The sequence below is a fragment of the Crassostrea angulata genome, chromosome 7 (assembly GCF_025612915.1).
Source record: "Crassostrea angulata isolate pt1a10 chromosome 7, ASM2561291v2, whole genome shotgun sequence".
Taxonomy (NCBI): Eukaryota; Metazoa; Mollusca; class Bivalvia; order Ostreida; family Ostreidae; genus Magallana; species Magallana angulata.
Window position 1 is genome coordinate 10319192 of NC_069117.1, and position 18553 is coordinate 10337744.

General features: G+C 33.7%; 2 protein-coding genes and 1 long non-coding RNA gene across 14 annotated transcripts in view; all 3 read right to left on the reverse strand.

The window, feature by feature from the left end:
* Positions 1–2739: 2739 nt before the first annotated feature.
* On the reverse strand, positions 2740–3236 carry LOC128192546 (uncharacterized). Its single transcript, XR_008244554.1, has 3 exons — positions 3180–3236; positions 3003–3075; positions 2740–2828 (listed from the first exon to the last, which is right to left on the reverse strand). It is a non-coding gene; the product is annotated as an uncharacterized LOC128192546 (long non-coding RNA).
* A 168-nt stretch (positions 3237–3404) lies between these two features.
* On the reverse strand, positions 3405–4704 carry LOC128191610 (uncharacterized). Of its 2 annotated transcripts, XM_052863767.1 has the most exons (5): positions 4498–4704; positions 4213–4287; positions 4054–4110; positions 3753–3848; positions 3405–3571 (listed from the first exon to the last, which is right to left on the reverse strand). In XM_052863767.1, exons 1-5 carry the CDS (start codon positions 4516–4518, stop codon positions 3503–3505), a joined length of 318 nt encoding a protein of 105 aa, XP_052719727.1. In that variant the 5' UTR covers positions 4519–4704; the 3' UTR covers positions 3405–3502. The 2 variants fall into 2 exon arrangements, with proteins under 2 accessions (XP_052719727.1, XP_052719726.1); XM_052863766.1 differs by lacking the exon at positions 4498–4704 and having other exon boundaries at positions 4213–4491.
* Positions 4705–15171: 10467 nt separating this feature from the next.
* LOC128155525 (ovarian cancer G-protein coupled receptor 1-like) overlaps positions 15172–18553 on the reverse strand; it is a 45401-nt gene continuing 42019 nt past the window's right edge. For all 11 annotated transcript variants that reach the window (XM_052817287.1, XM_052817279.1, XM_052817281.1 and 8 more), the window contains one exon: positions 15172–16767. In XM_052817287.1, coding sequence (XP_052673247.1) covers positions 15567–16763 — 1197 coding nt within the window. In that variant the 5' untranslated portion in view covers positions 16764–16767 and the 3' untranslated portion in view covers positions 15172–15566. The remainder of the gene's footprint in view (positions 16768–18553) is intronic.

Below are 18553 nucleotides of genomic sequence, written 5' to 3' on the forward strand. Positions count from 1 at the left end.
GCTCTATACCTGATTAAATGCTGTTAAAGGCGATTTCTGGTTCCCCTTCGCTTAAGCTGGTGTTGGCTTCTATCAATTTTTCTCTTACGCTGTTGTTGAATTTGTACTGTGCTTCGTTTCCCTTCCTCTTGAAAACGAACGTCTTGTCGTTTGTTGCCTGAATCCTGGACAATTGCTGTTCGTGTTGCTGTTTTTAGCTCACCTGAACCGAAGGTTCAAGTGAGCTTTTCTGATCACCTGTTGTCCGTCGTCCGTCCGTCTGTCCGTCCGTCTGTAAACTTTTCACATTTTTGACTTCTTCTCTAGAACCACCGAGCCAAATTTAACCAAACTTGGTACAAAGGATCCTTATGGGAAGGGGATTCTAAATTGTTAAAATAAAGGGCACAACCCTTTTTAAAAGGGAGATAATTACGAAACTGCGAAAATTGGGTGGGTGTCTTAAAAATTTTCTTCTTAAGAACCACTGCACCAAATATGCCAATATTTACACCAAAGCCTGTATATATAGTGAAGATTCTAAATTGTAAAAATCGCGATCCCCGGGTCAGTACTGGGGTCCCAAGAGGGGTTCAAAGTTGATTAAAAAAGACAGATTTAATATAGAAATATATGGGGGGAAATGTTTTTAAAAATGTATTTACAAGGACTACAGTGCTAAAATTAGTGAGAATACTATAAAAGTACCCTAAGATAGTGTAGATTCCAAATTGTGAAAACCATGATCCCCCGACTAATACTACGTACGGCTCCAAAATATGTTCAAAGTTTAACATAGACTTATATAATGGGAAAATGTTTTTAAACTCTTCTTTTTAAGAATTACAATGCTTCAGTTTGTGAGATTACTATGCAATCATTCTAAGATAGTGCAGATTCTAAATTGTTTTAATCATTTTTTATTAAAAGAAGTATTAAAAAAAAAAGAAATTTCCATGATAAGTTTATCATAGTTAAATTATATTATCTGGAAATACATGTGTATGTTTATCGAATAGTTTATTGGTTTTTTTTTTTTTGAATTTCGATCCCGACATCAATTACTCACATATCAGGATCCAAATGATCGGGATCAAAGATCAAAAATTCAAACAACTTTAAAAAGGTGTGGATCTTAGTGTTTACGAAGTTTTGATTCACAAACACACAGTTAGGAAAGATAAAGGAACAAAAGATAGAAAATGGTTATGGAAAAAAAGTAGGAATCATTGATAGACTTCATCAACTATATATAGACTTTCCATGTTTTTTGAGTTTAGTCTATAAGACAGATGATTCATGAGAATGCAAAATCTAACATGCCTAATGTCCTCATCTCACCTGCAATATTTTTATTTTATGAATCGATAAAGAAACTTTTAATGATTGAAATACAAAACAAATGCCAATATCATCTTTTAATTATTTAACGAATATTTTTCAATTTTTTCAGTGAAATTGGATTTTTTTTTTTTTACTGCAAATGGGTATTTAAGAGCTTAAATTCAGTCTCATTTGATGTGTAAAATAACTGAATAAAAACATGCCAAAGATAAAATTGTTTCTTTTTTTATGTATTGTTTAATATATGGCAAAATCTTGAAATATATGAGTTTTACAATATTTATTCAGAGTTCACTTCATAATAAACCCTTTCGAAATAAAATGATACAAGGACTGTTGTTCAGGTGAGCGATTTGTGGCCCATGGGCCTCTTGTTGTTGTTTGGATATCTTTTGCTCGAATGAAGACAGTTTGGAGTCCATTATTTCTGAAACTCTTTGTAAGAATTCGTCATTTGGTGCCGCCATGCTGCCCGCGATAAAAGAATGTAAGCTTCGTGCGCTGAGTGAAACTGGCTAGAATGACCTTTACTATTAACTCTGACCTTTCATACTGGCCTTCCTATGGCCCCGCCCTGTATTCCTACGCGAATCTATTCGAACACGTTAATATCATAAAACCTTTTCCCGCTATTCTACGAAACGCGGGAAAACTATATTCCCATTGGTTCTATCTAGAATGCAGTTCGCAATTCAAAATTTAGAATTCATATTTGGGGCTCGAAATTTTCAGGGGCATCTACTGGTGGTATACCACTCCACCATGGAAATTTGGTGAGGTGGTCTTCTTTACTTTTTGAAATTTTGGCCTTTTGGCAATCGAATAGTGAACTGCGTTCTGGAGCGCAGTTCACAATTCAAAATTTAGAATTCATATTTGGGGCTCGAAATTTTCAGGGGCATCTACTGGTGGTATACCTCTGCCACCATAAAAATTTGGTGAGATGGTCCTCTCTACTTTTTGAAATTTTGGCCTTTTCGCAATCGAATAGTGAACTGCGTGTTAAAACGCAGTTCGCAATTCAAAATTTAGAATTCATATTTGGGGCCCGAAATTTTCAGGGGCATCTTCTAGTGGTATTTCACTACCACTGTGAAAATATGGTGATGCAGTTTTCTCTAGTTTTTGACAATCGGGTTAATATGCTAATGAATAGTGAACTGCGTGTTAAAACGCAGTTTGCAATTCAAAATTTAGAATTCATATTTGGGGCTCGAAATTTTCAGGGACATTTACTGGTGGTATACCACTGCCACGGTGATTATACGGTGTTGAATCATCTCTAGTTTTTGAGGTTTGGGCTCCCATGCAAATGTAATTCATTTTCCCTGAAAGTGTGGCATTTGAAGATGTATAGAATATATGTAGATGGAAGATTAGTATTTTTTAATGAAGACAAAAAACAAGAAATCGAAAGCAGGAAAAGTGCTCCATGTTTATTTTACACAGATGTTTCCGCGGAAAATCTCCTCTTTTATCTCTTGGCGAATGAGACTCATTTCCTTCTGGAAAAAATACAGGACATGAATCAATTAATAATATCTATAATTTATTTCGATGTTGATTTTGATACGTGCAACGAGAGTAACATTTCTGTATGAATTATTGAGAAGTATAAAATAAGTTAATGAAAATATATATGCGTGTGTGTGTGTGTGTGTGTGTGGCGTGTGGCATACCCGTTTCCTTATCTGCGGGAGTTGTAAAGCTTCATTCTTCGCAACTTGGAGAATATACGGGAGGTTTGAATTTCTTCAAGAAAATTTTAAGCAAATTAGATTTATTTACAATTCTTATGACAAACTTTCAAAGGAAACAATTTACAACAGAAAATAAATAGCATGACAGACTCAAACCTGCTCTAATGCTTTGTTCCTCGATGCCACAATTTTATGTCGAGGCAGGAAGCGTCTGAAAGTTTTGATAAAAAACATTTAAAAATAAGTGCACCTAAGAAAAGCAAACTGTAATGTTCTGTTCAATTTTAAAGTGAATACCATGTATTTAATCGTATTTGAATACCATTAAACTATTTGCTTATGTAAACAGTTGTGATACCAGAACATACCACTAGTCCCCAATGTGCAGGTTTGTGTACAGGGATTAGCAACACACGTTTGTGTTCCAAATTGTTTACTTTTCTGACCTGCATAACCCCCTTTTTTATACAATGTGGAACTCAAAAGGAATCCATGAATGTTGTGTCGTTTGTATATGACTGTATCATATACAAATAGGAATTTACAACCTGTTGGAAAATAACAGCTTACTGTTTGAGACAGCTTTATAGTCTGGCTTTAGATAGCAATAATACAAGAAAACATTATTAAAGCATCACAGTTGTAATATATTAGATCAAAGTTGTAATATCTTATCAACAGAAACATACATTCATTTATACAGCAATAGGAATAGACTGTATGATTTACCTGGTCGGTTATCCAATTTGAGCCGTCCAAAGATTTTATATCTTCAGCATTCACTTGGTATGGGCCAATCAATGCGCTTGTGAAACCCTCTTCTTTCTATATTATATAATTTTGTTATGTACTTGTATATAAAATTATAATGTCATTACGTATCTTATCTATGCTTTGTGCTTCGTATTTCTAATTTGTCAAAGTATAGATGCATTTATATCAAATTAACAGCGGTGTGCAAAAATTACCTAAAACTAGGTTAATATGTTCATTTGCATATAGTTTAAGAACATTTTACTTTAAATCTTACTTGCACAAAATCTCTGTTATCTTCTAGATCCTTCCCTTCGACATCCTTTCCAGAGTTCTTTAAATCAAAGAATTAATTAAAGAATTAATATCTACTGATAACTTAAAGTTTAAAACGCAAAATTCAAAGATCATGATTAAAATTTATTTGTACTTATACCGAAGATGCATCCATTTCTGTGAACTCTTTTTCTCTTTCATCTTCTCTTTCATACATCAGAATGTAGCAGTTTCTCTGAAATTTAAAACGAAAATTCTTAAAAAGGTAGTTCCTGGTCATATCTTCAATTCGTAAACTACTTTTAAAATCGTATTTCCCTGTAGCATTTTTATCATAATTGGATACTTATCATACATTTATGATAATAAAAATACAGGTTATTGGAGTCTTCAGAAAATCAAAAATAGAATAAGGAGGTTAAGGCATAGAATATCTAAAACTTACTGTGACAGCTGGGTCATCCATAAATCTCTCAGGTTTTTTACGCACATCAGTATCGTTACAAACAAACCAAGTCACGCAGTTCACTATTCAATTGCATATAAGCCCGATTCTCAAAAACTAGAGATAACTGCATCACCATATTTTCACAGTGGTAGTGAAATACCACTAGTAGATGCCCCTGAAAATTTCGGGCCCCAAATATGAATCTTAAATTTTGAATTGCGAACTGCGCTCCAGAACGCAGTTCACTATTCGATTGCGAAAAGGCCAAAATTTCAAAAAGTAGAGAAGACCACCTCACCAAATTTTCATGGTGGCAGTGGTATACCACCAGTAGATGCCCCTGAAAATTTCGAGCCCCAAATATGAATTCTAAATTTTGAATTGCGAACTGCGTTCTAGATAGAACGCAGTTCACTATTCAATTGCATATAAGTCCGATTCTTAAAAAATAGAGATACCTGCATCACCATGTTTTCACAGTGGTAGTGAAATACCACTAGTAGATGCCCCTAAAATTTCGGGCCCCAAATATGAATTCTAAATTTTGAATTGCGAACTGCGTTCTAGAACGCAGTTCACTATTCAATTGCGAACTGCGTTCTAAAAACCGATTGCCAGGAAACTCTTATAATACACATGAATTACATTTCTCCAAAATAAGTCATAAAAACATATTAATCAGATAAAAATATTCAGAAACGTTTTCTCACTATTCTATGGGAATAGACTTGTTACACTGAATGCTTGGTGAGATAATGAGACATTGACATCGACTCTGTAATTTGAACAGAATAATTCTAAAAATAATCTAATTCAGATCTTATAATTGACCAATATAATCAAATATCTGATCATCATAAAATTACATACAATTGATTTGAGAATCAATTTATACTATGATAAATAAACTAAATATTGATATTTGTAATCAATAATATATTTCATATTAAAAAATATCTTTTATTACATTTCATTCATACTCATTAGTTTGTGATCATGGACTAATGTTTTCTGCAATTTATAGGATAATCAATTTTATTAATAGTACATGTAAGTGTTATAGGATATTAATATTTGAGTTAACTTACCAGAACATAGCAAGTTCTGGTCCTGAATTCAATTGGAGTCAATAAATATGTATTTAATGTCTGCTCTGGTCAATGTTCAGACAAAGATCTGACTCCTCCATCTCTATTTGGAAATACCTTGATTTTCAGCACAGAAAAAAATATGTTGCTAGAGGAAGAGAGTCTTAGATCTCAATACGTATGAAAGCATAGCTATCCTTAATCGTCCTGGAATCAAGTTGACAATAGTCAATACAGGGACGTTACTATTCATCTTCCTTCCTGAAAGGAACTTTGTTCGATGAAAATGGAGAGTGTGGTACACCTAGCTATTAGTTGCTGAATGTGGATTTTCACTTCATCGATCATTGCTGGTGAAATCCTTCGATACGTCTATTTGAATTGTGTTGTATCGTACAACTCTATCCGATGTTTTACCTTATTTGTTGTTCCTATATCCGTAGAGTTGGTAGAAAATATATCAGGAAAAGTCGATATCAGGAAATGACGAGATCGGGTCCTTGCATTGATGCTTTTCTTCTTACGTCAATCTGGAGATATCCTGGTCTTTTCAAAGATGCTTTTCAGATCTGGACTAATAGTGGAACTCTCAGGCAACATGGTATTCAATATCTAAACAAGTTCGAGTCCACACAAACCTTCTCATTATAGCACTGCAACTACCCTTGTGATAACGTTGCATATCTCCACAAGAACACTGGAGTTAAAGAGATGAGTGATGTTTAGATCTGTTTGGATAATGGATTTCTAAGTAAGTTGAAGCATGACAAAGACCTTTTGGTATGATAGCTTCTTATCTATGTATCTCTTTCATTAGGTTGAATAATAAGTCTCTGTCACAGCAGATTTTATGATGCAAAGTCTAGTGCTATGGCGATACAACGTGCTTTGTCTCAATGCTATACACTTGAATGCCAGATACCATGGTGTATGCAGTTTGGCATCTTGCAGATACAATGATTCTGGTGCCAACTAATCACGAGTTACGAGGGCCATTCAAAAAGTTTTGCCCTTGCCAGTATAACATTGAATGTAGAGCCCATAAAACACAATTGTTACGAATCATTGAATTCTTTATCAACCACGCTGTCCTTGCAGATACAGAATTGCTTGAGTTTTTGAAGATTTGTCAAGCTTTGAAAATACAATAGTGATACTCTATTGTTTTATCATGGGAAAGTAAGTACAACAACAGAAACAGGAAGCTACATAAAAGCCTTATTTAACTTTAAAAGAACAGCAAAGAGAAGACAACATTTATGGAGACCTACAACCACCATATAGAACCGTTTCCAAGATGTTAACAATGGGAGAGAACGTGTTAAAGATGATTTACGATACGGAAGACTAAAAGCGATTTGTAATGCAAAAAACTGCTGAAAATGAAATAATTAGTAAAGAGAGAGGGAAGATACACTGTTAAAGACTTACTCTAATTGTAGGAATATCAATGGGAACAGTTCATACAGGAAGATTTCTGCAAGATGAATACCTCATTTACTGAATGAGAAAGCTTACCATGTTTCATGTGCGAAAAAATAAAAAAAAGTCTATTTAAAAAAACGAACAATCGACTATTTTCAGTGACAGTAACATTAGATAAAACGTGGGTGCATTATGGTGCAAACTCCTGGCCCCATTTGACTGGAGTTTAAATGAGCCGTCTGGTGAGCAGACTAACATGGTAGCACATTGCTTTGTGTTCATTCTAGTGTTGTTTTTGTCGCAGCAAACACAATTCTGATTACTTCGGCAAATTTGCTTGCAATTCCCATATGTGCTCTGAAATCCCTTTAATTCATGTTCAAATACTATAGTAGTCCTAAATAACTGTTTAATATAATATTATATCATTTGAAAAGTTTGCACTAACAGATAAAGGGCTATTTTAGTTTGTCTTGCATGAGCTTAAAATCCAAAAGACATGTATTATGAATGATTAGATAAAAATGTTATCTGAAACTAACTTGCTTTTTTAAAGAAAATAATTTCTAACTTGTATTATTTAATTTTATATTATGTCCCAATACCTTGTTGGCTGTCCTCTTTGCACAGTGTCTCTTTGGGCTCCCACCATCTTCGCTAGATAAGGGTTTCTGATCCGCACCGCTCCTCACGAACCCTTGGCTGATCGTATTATCAAAAGTCGGGGTTTTTTGTTATATGATCTCTAATGCTATTTTTTGAATAGGCCAAAAAATGAAAGATTCCACACTTAAACGTACCTGGAGCAGAAATGGCAGCCTCTTTTGACATTGATATTGACAAGTTGGAAGAACATTTTATTGCCCAGTGTGTTCAATAAATGGGAATTATGTGAATTGTTATATATAGATCGAATTCTTTAGAAGGGTGTAAGACTTGGGGAGATATAGCCTCAATCTACGAGTGCATGCCTCTGTTGATACACAATCAAGTTACATACTATTGCACCATTCAATGATAAATGCATCATGAAGGCTCAACCAGAAAGAGTAAAAAAAAGATAAGCGGTTGGAGATATTCGTGTTAGAGACACTAGTAAATAAGTAGTACGAAAACATTGTCCATTAAATCAAATGTTTTGTATTTTTTTTTATTGGTCGAACGGTTTCAGTAAATCACAATCAAAATCCAGGAAAAAAACCCCGATTTTTGATAGCACGATATGTCAAGGGTTCGTGAGGAGCGGTGCGGTTACTCCCTCTGGATCTTGCTTTGCTGCCACGTCTCTTTTGGCTCCCTCTTCATGTACTACACACAATTTTACCACTATATGATATTAATGAAATCACAGATAACTACTGTCTTGTCTCTCTGTATGTACAGTCTTATATCTGTCTTCGTCAAAAGTAAGACAGATCTGTTAAATAGCGATGACTTGTATTAGTTTGAAGAAATAATATGTATATGGGCACCAAAAGGTAAGTTATTATAAGTGCAATATAGAAAGAATGCTTTTACTGATAAGCTCTTCTTACAAAATAATGAAAAATTAAATAAACATGAAATTAAGATAGATACTAAAAATATAAAAAAAAATATAATAAACAAATTCTAGCATACAATACGAATGAAAACTTAAAAAAACCAAAAACACAAATGAAACATTTTACAATACAAATGAAAATTATCCAGTACATATGTAAAATTGTACAATTCAAATGGAATTTAAATAATGCAATTAAACAAAAATTTATACAATGGAAGTAAAACATTACACAATACAAATAGAAATTATAGAATACAAATGGACATTACATAATATAAACGGAAAATTATAGAATGCAAATAAAACTTATTCAATACAAATAGAAAAAATTGAATTTTGCAACGTTTGACATGCAATTATTTCCCTACATGTAACTTTTTGAGCCACTTACCCTTGTTATACAGTATGTTTCCTGGAAACGATAACCAAACTAGAAAGCAAGTTTCTTGAAACAACATTAGATGTAAAAGATTGTGCCACTAGACCTGTAGCGTTTATTATACAAGATCCATATGCAGTTACTGCTCTTTCCACAAGCTGAGTAGTTTTGCAATATTCGGCATTATTGATGACAGTTATTACTGCAATGTGATTTCATGACGTCCTCTTGGAATTAAAAGTCAATAAAGAAAGCTTTTAATGAACCATTTCGTATCAATATTTTAAAACAATACAACATTTCACAATTTGTAATGTACAATTCAACGAGCAATGAACTCTCGGCCGATTCATTAGCTAGCTCGTCAGTCGTAATGAGATCATGTTGACAGTGACAGCTTTTTCCGACCTAACGAGTCTACTGAATAATCACTGCGACAGTCCACGATCAGTCGCGCTAGTGGGCGTGTATACGGAAACTGACCAACGACACTTGGTCCGTAATGAACAGCTTAGAGTCTTTAATTTTGTACAACTTAAAAAAAAGGCTCCATAAAAAAGTTCTGATTGTGTTCTTTGTTTTTTTTATTGTATGAATGTAAATGACAGGCAAGAGCAATGGTCGCGTATTTACAACTTATTGTTTTATACATTTTTTAACAACTCTGATCTCCTTTATGGTTTATTTTGATCTAGCTCATTTGAACAAATTAATTTGTTAACTAAAAAACATTTGGGTTTTTTTCCTGATTGCCAAGTTTTGCAATGTGTTTGGGTGTATTTGTTGTATCCTGCGCATTTCACACCGATGGAACCGAGGCTACGGTACGTTTACCCCCAAAAATGTATCAGAATTTTTAAAGACCCGAAACATGTCCTTGCGTTTGGAAAAAGGGATGTTTGATAAACAACATTAACTTTGATTTTGTTGCTTTTATTTTTATCAACTTCTGACCTTGTGGTTACAATTTATACAATGTAAATATGTTCCTGGGAACAGATCCATGCTTTGATCATCATGACTTTGTTTGTTTACATCTTTCAGAAGCCATCTGTTGAACTTGAAAGTCGAGTACAGTTGTAGGTGTTATTTATCTATAGCAAAACGAAGAAAGCTACCTTGGGCCAAAAAGAAATGCTTCTCTCAAGTTCCTTAATATTTCAAAATACAGTAGAACGGTTTTAGTTCAAAGTATTCCCATTGTAAAAGATTTTGGACTCGTTAGTCAATTTTTTTTCAAAGATTTTCGTAGCTAATCAAACTGAATGTTAAATGTATCTGGGAATACATGTAATATATTATGACGGAACAGCAAAGTAAGAAAATATCACTATTTCAAAAAAGTTCTTGTCAAAATAAGTTTTGATTTATGTAAATAGTACCCAAAGTCAAAGAACGAATGTGCTTAACTTAAAGGAATAAACTAATCTTACATGAGGTATAGCGCCCTATTACCATTATTTCGCTACACCTGTGTTTGAACGGTAAGTACCTTAATTTACTAAAAATAGATACATGTACGTATATGTCGCTGAAGAATTTTCGAAACCTAGATACGGTCTTATATCATGATGTCAGTAACGCGAACCACAGAATTGACATAAATTCAGGAAACCTGTATCGAGAAATGAATATACAGAACTCTGTATAAAGTCAGTTGATATTCAGAACCGTGATTACTTCTAGCCAAAAAAAGCAGCTGAGTGTAAACAGAAGAGATTTGTTTATATTGGATGTGCTCACACTCACAATTATTCATGAATTTAGTAATATGTATTCGGTCGAAATATTTTGGTGAACATTTCTTGTGATTGTTGAAATATTACAAATCAGACAATTATACCGTGGAAACGGAAAAACTACTTTAAATCATTACACATTACCTTGTCATCATTAGCTAGATACATTTAAGTAAAAATTAAAGGTTTGCACTCCAAGCTTTATCATTTTTCTTTACCATTCACTGGGAAACAAAGCCGGTTACACCAAAGATTTTAGGTGTTAAATAACTTACAAAACAGATTTTAGCATCAGAAAATCAATCATCGGACATGAAAAAAATAACATTATAAGAATAATCTATCCTTGTGACGTATTTGGAGTAAAAATTTTGACATGAGTTTGAGTAAAAATATACATCATGTTTCTTATAATTAGACGTTTCACAAACTCTGGGCCCGTAAAACATGTTCTTTGATTAGGTATTTGTCTCTAAACTTTGCTACACGTCTGATGAATATTAATGTGATCCGCCATTTGTAACGCCTCTGCGCATGAGTGCGGGAAAACTTAGTATTTAAAAAACACGATGGAAGAAAAGTTTGTTTACAAATTGGAATCACGTTTATCATGTTTTAAATTAGATAATTCTTATATCAGATGATACCCGAAGCATTATTTTTCCGTCATTCATTAATGTAGAACGATTTAAATTGCTAATTATGTGTAATAAAGATGAAACACGATTTTAGCATCAACGACACAATAAAATGAGTGAATACCCCCTCTCCTTGAGGGATGCATGTACTGAAAGTGTTTATTTATTCTTTATTCAAAAATTCCTCTAAACGAAAATCCACTTGTGGTTTATAAATTATGAAGTAAAAACATAGAACACAGGAGCACGTTCGAACCTGACTAGCAAACTAAAGCCCCTACAACTTCATGAGAAAAACTTAAGTTTAATTCGGCTTTAATTCCTATAAGGACCGTTTGGATGACTGGAAACCAATTTGATTTACCCTTCTAAATGTTTTTCTTCAATTCAATCTGAATTAATTTGGTCCCACTGGTACGCAATGGGAGGTGTTTTGTTCGGACTCTGTTGGGTCATTGTGTATGAATACAACAGAGAGAACCGTGCGGTAAGCACGGCACGGAATCGCCCGGAATCCGTCCTTCCAGCGCTGAGTTTATACAATACAGACGTAGTCCCCGACACGGAAGGCGCAAATTAAGTTACAAAGTTGCAAATTGTATCTGAACATTGTTAAATGATAAGAATATATGGCTTTCGTTTAGGCTTCCGTTGTACAGAGCTTCAAAGCAATGGACGGTTAAGCTGATAAAGCGTGTTACAAGGGTTCGTATGATACGGACTATAGATAAAGAGATTTCAAAATATTTAAGATGAATAAATTGTGTCCCTTTATTTGATATTATTCAACATGTTTTTGTGTAGAATTAGCTGATAACGAGATGGGATGGCAATCAGGAACAATCGAGAATTTAATTTGTTCAATTTTCCCGTTCACGTGATTTTTTTTCTCAGACGACATTCAATATGGTAGACGCCGGCCGGTCAAATTTAATGTTAGTCAAGAAACCAATTATCTAGGGAGAAAAACAGGCAAACGAACATAATGACCAAATACACCTTGGTTTGTGTGTGTTCTCTATCATAACATCAAAAGCAGAATGCTATATTATAATAATATGCTATGAGAGCGTAACAGTCTGAATCAAAACTTCGAAATACTTCTATTATTTTGTAGAATAAATGTTATTATTGATAAAAAGTGTGTGAAAGTCGTTTTGGCTGGAGTTGACCTGGACCAGGTGGCCCTTCACTGTAGCCATCACTGACATTCTGTTCATGTATAGTTATATGTAATGTAATCGGAAACACACTATAAAGAGTTATACAATTACAAGGGCACAATCAAATCGAGGCAAATAGTTACAAGGTGCTGAAAATTGTTTGTGGGAATTGGTGTCCGGCAGTCGGATTGCTTGATTTGTTCCGATTTTCCTCCGCCTCTGCAAGAAATCATCTGTCTGAAGTGGTTATTGGCCGGAAATATAATCTTGCACTCAAGATTTTCTGTTAACGAAGCCATCGTTCGTCCACACTAATGGATCTGGTTTCTGCTAAATGACAAGGGAGGCTTGTGGTCGTTTAAAAAAGCGATAGGATGACAAATCGTCTACCTAAACCCACGTGATGCTTGCTTAGATAGTCTTCGTTTCAAGTGAAGAATTGCAAACGATATCTTTATCTGAGAAAAAAAACCCTCACAATCATCGCCAACTAAGGGTAATAACTAGATGTCATTCTTATATCTCAATGATTAAGTCACATGTATATCCTTTGTATCCTTTACAGAAGAGTTAGGGTTTGTTCTGTCAACTGTGCAGAAATATTCTTCTTCAGGTGTTAAACGTCGTCCTCTCATCATATTGCATTAACATTATATTATAACATGCACGTACATGTATATTGTGAAAATTGTATCAGGTAGACCCTTTTGTTTCGAATTAGGTTAGCATTTAGACATATCAAAATTAATGCATGTATATGTGTTTGTCAATCAGGAAAAAAATAGTACTTCCACCGTTACTGTAAATTGAAGAAAAACGAAGAAAATAATTATCTCTTTTTAAAATTACATCGATAAAATGATATGTTGTAGCCAACGATTTCTTCGATACAAGTCAGTAAGAGTGTGTTGTTTTTGTCTGTGATTCTCACTTCGTGTCAATATTATCAATTTCGACTCTTTATGGCATACCAGATTTAATTTAGTAGGGAAACATCTAAAGCCTAAACAATAAGTGTCATAGATTGAAGTCAAATCTTGTATTGATCTCATTTCTATCCTGTTGACATTGTAATTATCTGATATGTTGACTACTTAAATCTTCAATTAAATCATCATTCAACCAATCAATTATCTTACACTGACTCTATAAAAGTTCAAACAAATGTGACATTTTGACAAACAATACGTGGCACTGCACAGAATCTACTGAAAAATAATCGAAACAAAGTTTTATCTTATACAAAATATCTCTAACCCGCCTATTTCATCATTCTTTATGTTTTCCTTTTTAACTGGTACACCAATTAACAAACATAACTCATTATCGTTCTGAATGGTAAGATCTCGTACTTTTATTCAATGCCCGGGTTTGAATATTCGCATTTCTTCCACTTCATTAAAACCATATTAATACAGTAAAAATTTCTTTTTTTACTTTTTACTGATGAATAATGCAACATAATAAGGTATTTAATATTGTAATGTATTGTGTATCATTATTCACTTTCTAATGAGTAGTTCAAGACTTATTCTAGAGAGATAAAGAGATGAGTAATCATAAACATGGACGCTGTTATACTGTAAACCTATTACATGTATATTTAGCGGCTACGATATTTGACCGAAAATCATTTCTCAACAAGTTTATAGATGGGATTAAATTAGCGGGGTTTTTTTTTTCAAAACGTGCCTATTTTTATACATACATGTATATGAATGGTATTTAGCAATGAACTTGATTTAGCGGAAGTGGCTTTCCGTCAAAAACGCTAAAAAGAATACACAGTCAAATGTACAGTAAAACACGGTTATAGCGAACACGCTTATAATGAATTGACGCTTACAACGAAGTGACTTTCATTCCCCGTGACTATATTACATGTTGTAAACTTGACGGATATAACGAATTACGCTTATAACGAAGCAAAATCGCCCGTCCCTGGTGCTTCGTTATAACCGTGTTTTACTGTAATACGTTTACAGATCCTTAATAAAGCATTTATCGTTGAACAAAAATGCCATCAACTTTTGTACATGATGATGTTTTGCACTCCATTTAATAGATTTCCTTTCATTAAATCGCTTGATCAAAAGTTATAAAAACGCGAAATCCCTGTCATCCATGTAACTAGAAATTAAGCGATTTGAGCTGCAACTTTCATGTCGGAATTTTTTACTGTAAAATTGTAAATTACTTCTAAATGACTATAAAGACTATGCTTTATAAACTTTTTTGGTCATATTTCTGTAGTAAAAGCTACTTACAGACCCATTTAGCAAAATTACCATTCTAGTATTGTCGTCGTATACAAAATAGTCATTAATAGAGAAAAAAATCATTTCATAAATTTATACAGCTCATATTGGTTTAATTGCAATGTTGAGCTTATTTTTAAAGCAGGCAATGATAGCATAAAAAAAATTAAAAGGACCACATTATCTTACACATGCACAACTTTAACTTTAAATTTTAAGTAAATATATATATATATTGTTAATATACTGCATAATTACCGTAATACATGTCCGATTTAACACCTTTTCAAAAACAACGCTGTATTTTGCAAACAACCGTAATCTATTAGCTTGATAATCCTTGGTTTTTATCGGAAATAGACGCGTCTCATAAATCACACTTCATCCACGTAAAACATAACTCTGTATCGTAAATAAATGAATCACACACATCAATGAATGGCTTAAGAAAATTCATTCACTATAAATGAATGTAAAATATGACATTTGAATCATAGTTAGTTAAAAATTAAATTATATATTACGATAATTAAAGTAATGTAACAAAAGATTAAAATAAATTGAAAGTTTTCAATGGTTAGGGGTATTGCACGAATACATGTAGTTGTTCATTCTGAAGAATATACATTATTCGAAATTACAATAATGTATCATTATTTTAGATTTTCTATAAACCGTGTCATGTTTTCATAAAGAATTAATATTAATAAACCGGACATGAATAATAAAATGACAATATATAAAATGTGTTACCGTAAAATATAATATTAATTATGCATAAGAGGGTGCCATAAAGGGAAAAAAGTCTGAAAAGTTTAGAATTGAACACATCACATTGCTGTACTGTTTTCGTGTTTGTTCGTGTTGTCTTTTGTTATCATTATATACTCAGGCCTGTTGGCCGCATAGTTTCTTCCCTTGTCTGATTTGATGATATTGGCATTGTCTGTGGTCACAAGGGTATATTCCGACTTGCTAGTTACTGTATTCTTATCTTTCTCTGATTTGAAGAATTTCCAACAACATAGTTTTCGAACCTCCTTACGGAAGCTTTCGCCGGTTATATAGTAGATGAAGAAATAACAAGAATAGTTGGACAGACATAACTCCTCCACGATTTTTCTTATTGTCATGTACTGTAGGTATCTCTTCCAGACTGGGTCTGCCGCCATGGTTTCCATATCAGCCGTTTGTCCGGGTTTAATTACTCCTTGTAGTGCAAACACAATGGACGCCGGAAGTAGTGTACATATCAGGTAAAAGGAAACCGACAGAAGTGTGATGGTGGACGTATGGCCGCCGCATCCCCGCGTCTGGTGGGGTAGTGCACTTTGATATGTAATTCTCCGAATTTCTTTGATCACCAAAATGTTTACCACAAGAACACAGACAGGGACAAACATGAACAATATCAGCTCGGTTGTTAAGGTCCAAATCTTTTCAAAGTTTTCCACCTCGTACGGTGGATAACACATTCCCTCTTCCGGATGGTAGCGCCAGATGTAGGTTTGTAGAGATGCGATTTGCAAAGAAAAAATGAGCAAGCCAATCGAGACAAGGATGGCCCGTTTGACCGTACAAAACCTCTCCTTCACAAAGGGATGGTTCACGGCAATGTATCGTTCCACTGTAAAGGCAAGAACGAGGAGAGGAGCGTAGTATTGCGGTACATAGATCGCCATGTTGAACACCTCACACATAACTGACATCCGGGTGTAAGAACTCACTCCCCAAGCGTAGTTCAACTCCTGGATAATGTGTAGCAGGAGAAAAATGGTATGAACAATTGATAACACTCCGACATAAATGGCAGACGAGTTGTTCTTGCGCATTTTTCGGCTGAGCCATATTTTGGTTGTGATTGGATTAGCGGTTAGTCCTATGATATAGAATATGGGTGAAATGACGCGGTCTATGATAGAAATCTGGGGAGCCAGTTGATCAAATATTTCAAAAAATCCTGGTGATAATTCACTGTAGTTCATTGTAGTTGATGATAAATCACTAGAATACGTCGAATTCTCCATGATTCTGAAAGATAAAAAACCGCTTAGTTTTGGTTTTGTTAACTAATGACAAATTGATCAATTCTACCAAATCTGCAAATCAAGAAAGGTCTTGATATGATGTTTCTAAATGCAAAAATGAATTCGTGGAAGTTTCAAAACTCCACATGACAAAAACCTAAACAGAGATTGGCAATATTCCCTTGGTATTCAATAATTAATTGCTATATTGTTCAAACCAATTGATAATGCCTGCTTATTGGAAGAAAGGATGTTAAGTAACCCCAAGATTTACATTTTTCCCACACTAGTAACTACCAGAGTTTTCACACAGCCACATTGATTTCTGCGTACAACCACATCTTAGTTATTAAAGAAAAGCTTAAGAAAACTGTATGCGGCGTAAATGAATATTGATAACGCTGGTCCTGAATTCATACCCATATTATTGGAAAAGCTTTGTAATGTTTCCTGACATGCAATCTCAATTCAAGGATTTTTGATTCTTTAGAAAATTCCTAGCAACCTTCAACAAAATACAAAGTAGCGAGGAAAACTCAGTCCGTTTATTCATGAGCACAAAATTATCGAAACTCTCTTCATTGACAGGACATCCTTCATAAAGCAGCATGTTAGAGAAAAACCGAAATATATCCTTATATAAACTGATAAGAAGTTTACGACTATCAAGACACATTCAGAAAACACTGAATTTCTGTAACATCTACATGTACAATGTACAAATGTATATCGGTTGTATATCTACATGTAAAGATATTTGGAGACAACCCTACATGTAGTTCAAATACTGTTTTATCAAAGAAAACTTGTATGCTTGAAAATGCTTACATGCGCATTAGTGTAACATAAATAAGAATGTTAAAAGTTTTTGGAGCACTATCGATAAAAGGTTGTCTGTTTGAGAAAGTAATGCCGATATGAAAATTGTATCGATGGAGAAACTGACGTTACTGCATGCAACATCGATGAATTTCTAGTGAAAAGAGTAATCGTAGATCTTTATGATTTAATTACTGTCACATTAATGAGATGTAGTATATTTTAAAGCCATTGAATGACATCATTAAAAATTGATTTCGAGGCTCTTTATAGTCAAAAATTCCAATCGTTGTTTAATGATTAAATATCGTACAAGTATTATTTATGAGTGTGTTAGATGTAAGAACCGGTACGAATTTGACTTTGACCCATCTCCAAACGTAGTCATTCATACTGTTCGCATATTCATTTTTATTTTCACAAGAATATATCCCCCCCCCCCAAAATTACATATTATCAGCTGAACACCCAATGGTTGTTAGTATAGTTTGGATATTAACCGGTATATGTAAAAAAGAAGACTAAATATATTACCGTAACATCGATATGGTGTATATATCCCTGTATTAGATTACTGTACGGCCATCGGTGTTAAGTGTATTTTGAGGCCTTTTTTATGTTGCGGGCAAAACACATGTTACATGGGTTTCTGTTTTAGAAAAGTAATTATGACGGAATTTAAAAATTACGTCATAAGTTTGATTTGAACAATTTAGTAAACATTTGATTATCATACATCTCTATCTATTACTGTATGATTGCCAAGATTTGTTGTGTTAGTTTGAATGATAGCGGTGACAGTCAGTGAAAAACTGAATTTTCACACTTTAACCTTTTTAATCAGGATTCACGATTTAAAATCTGAGAAGAGAGCTTCCGTTCATGTCAAAATGAATTCCAACACTCTTTTTCATATAAACTAAATCGGGATATTGGAATAATCTTGTTATTGATCATATTGAGAATTAATC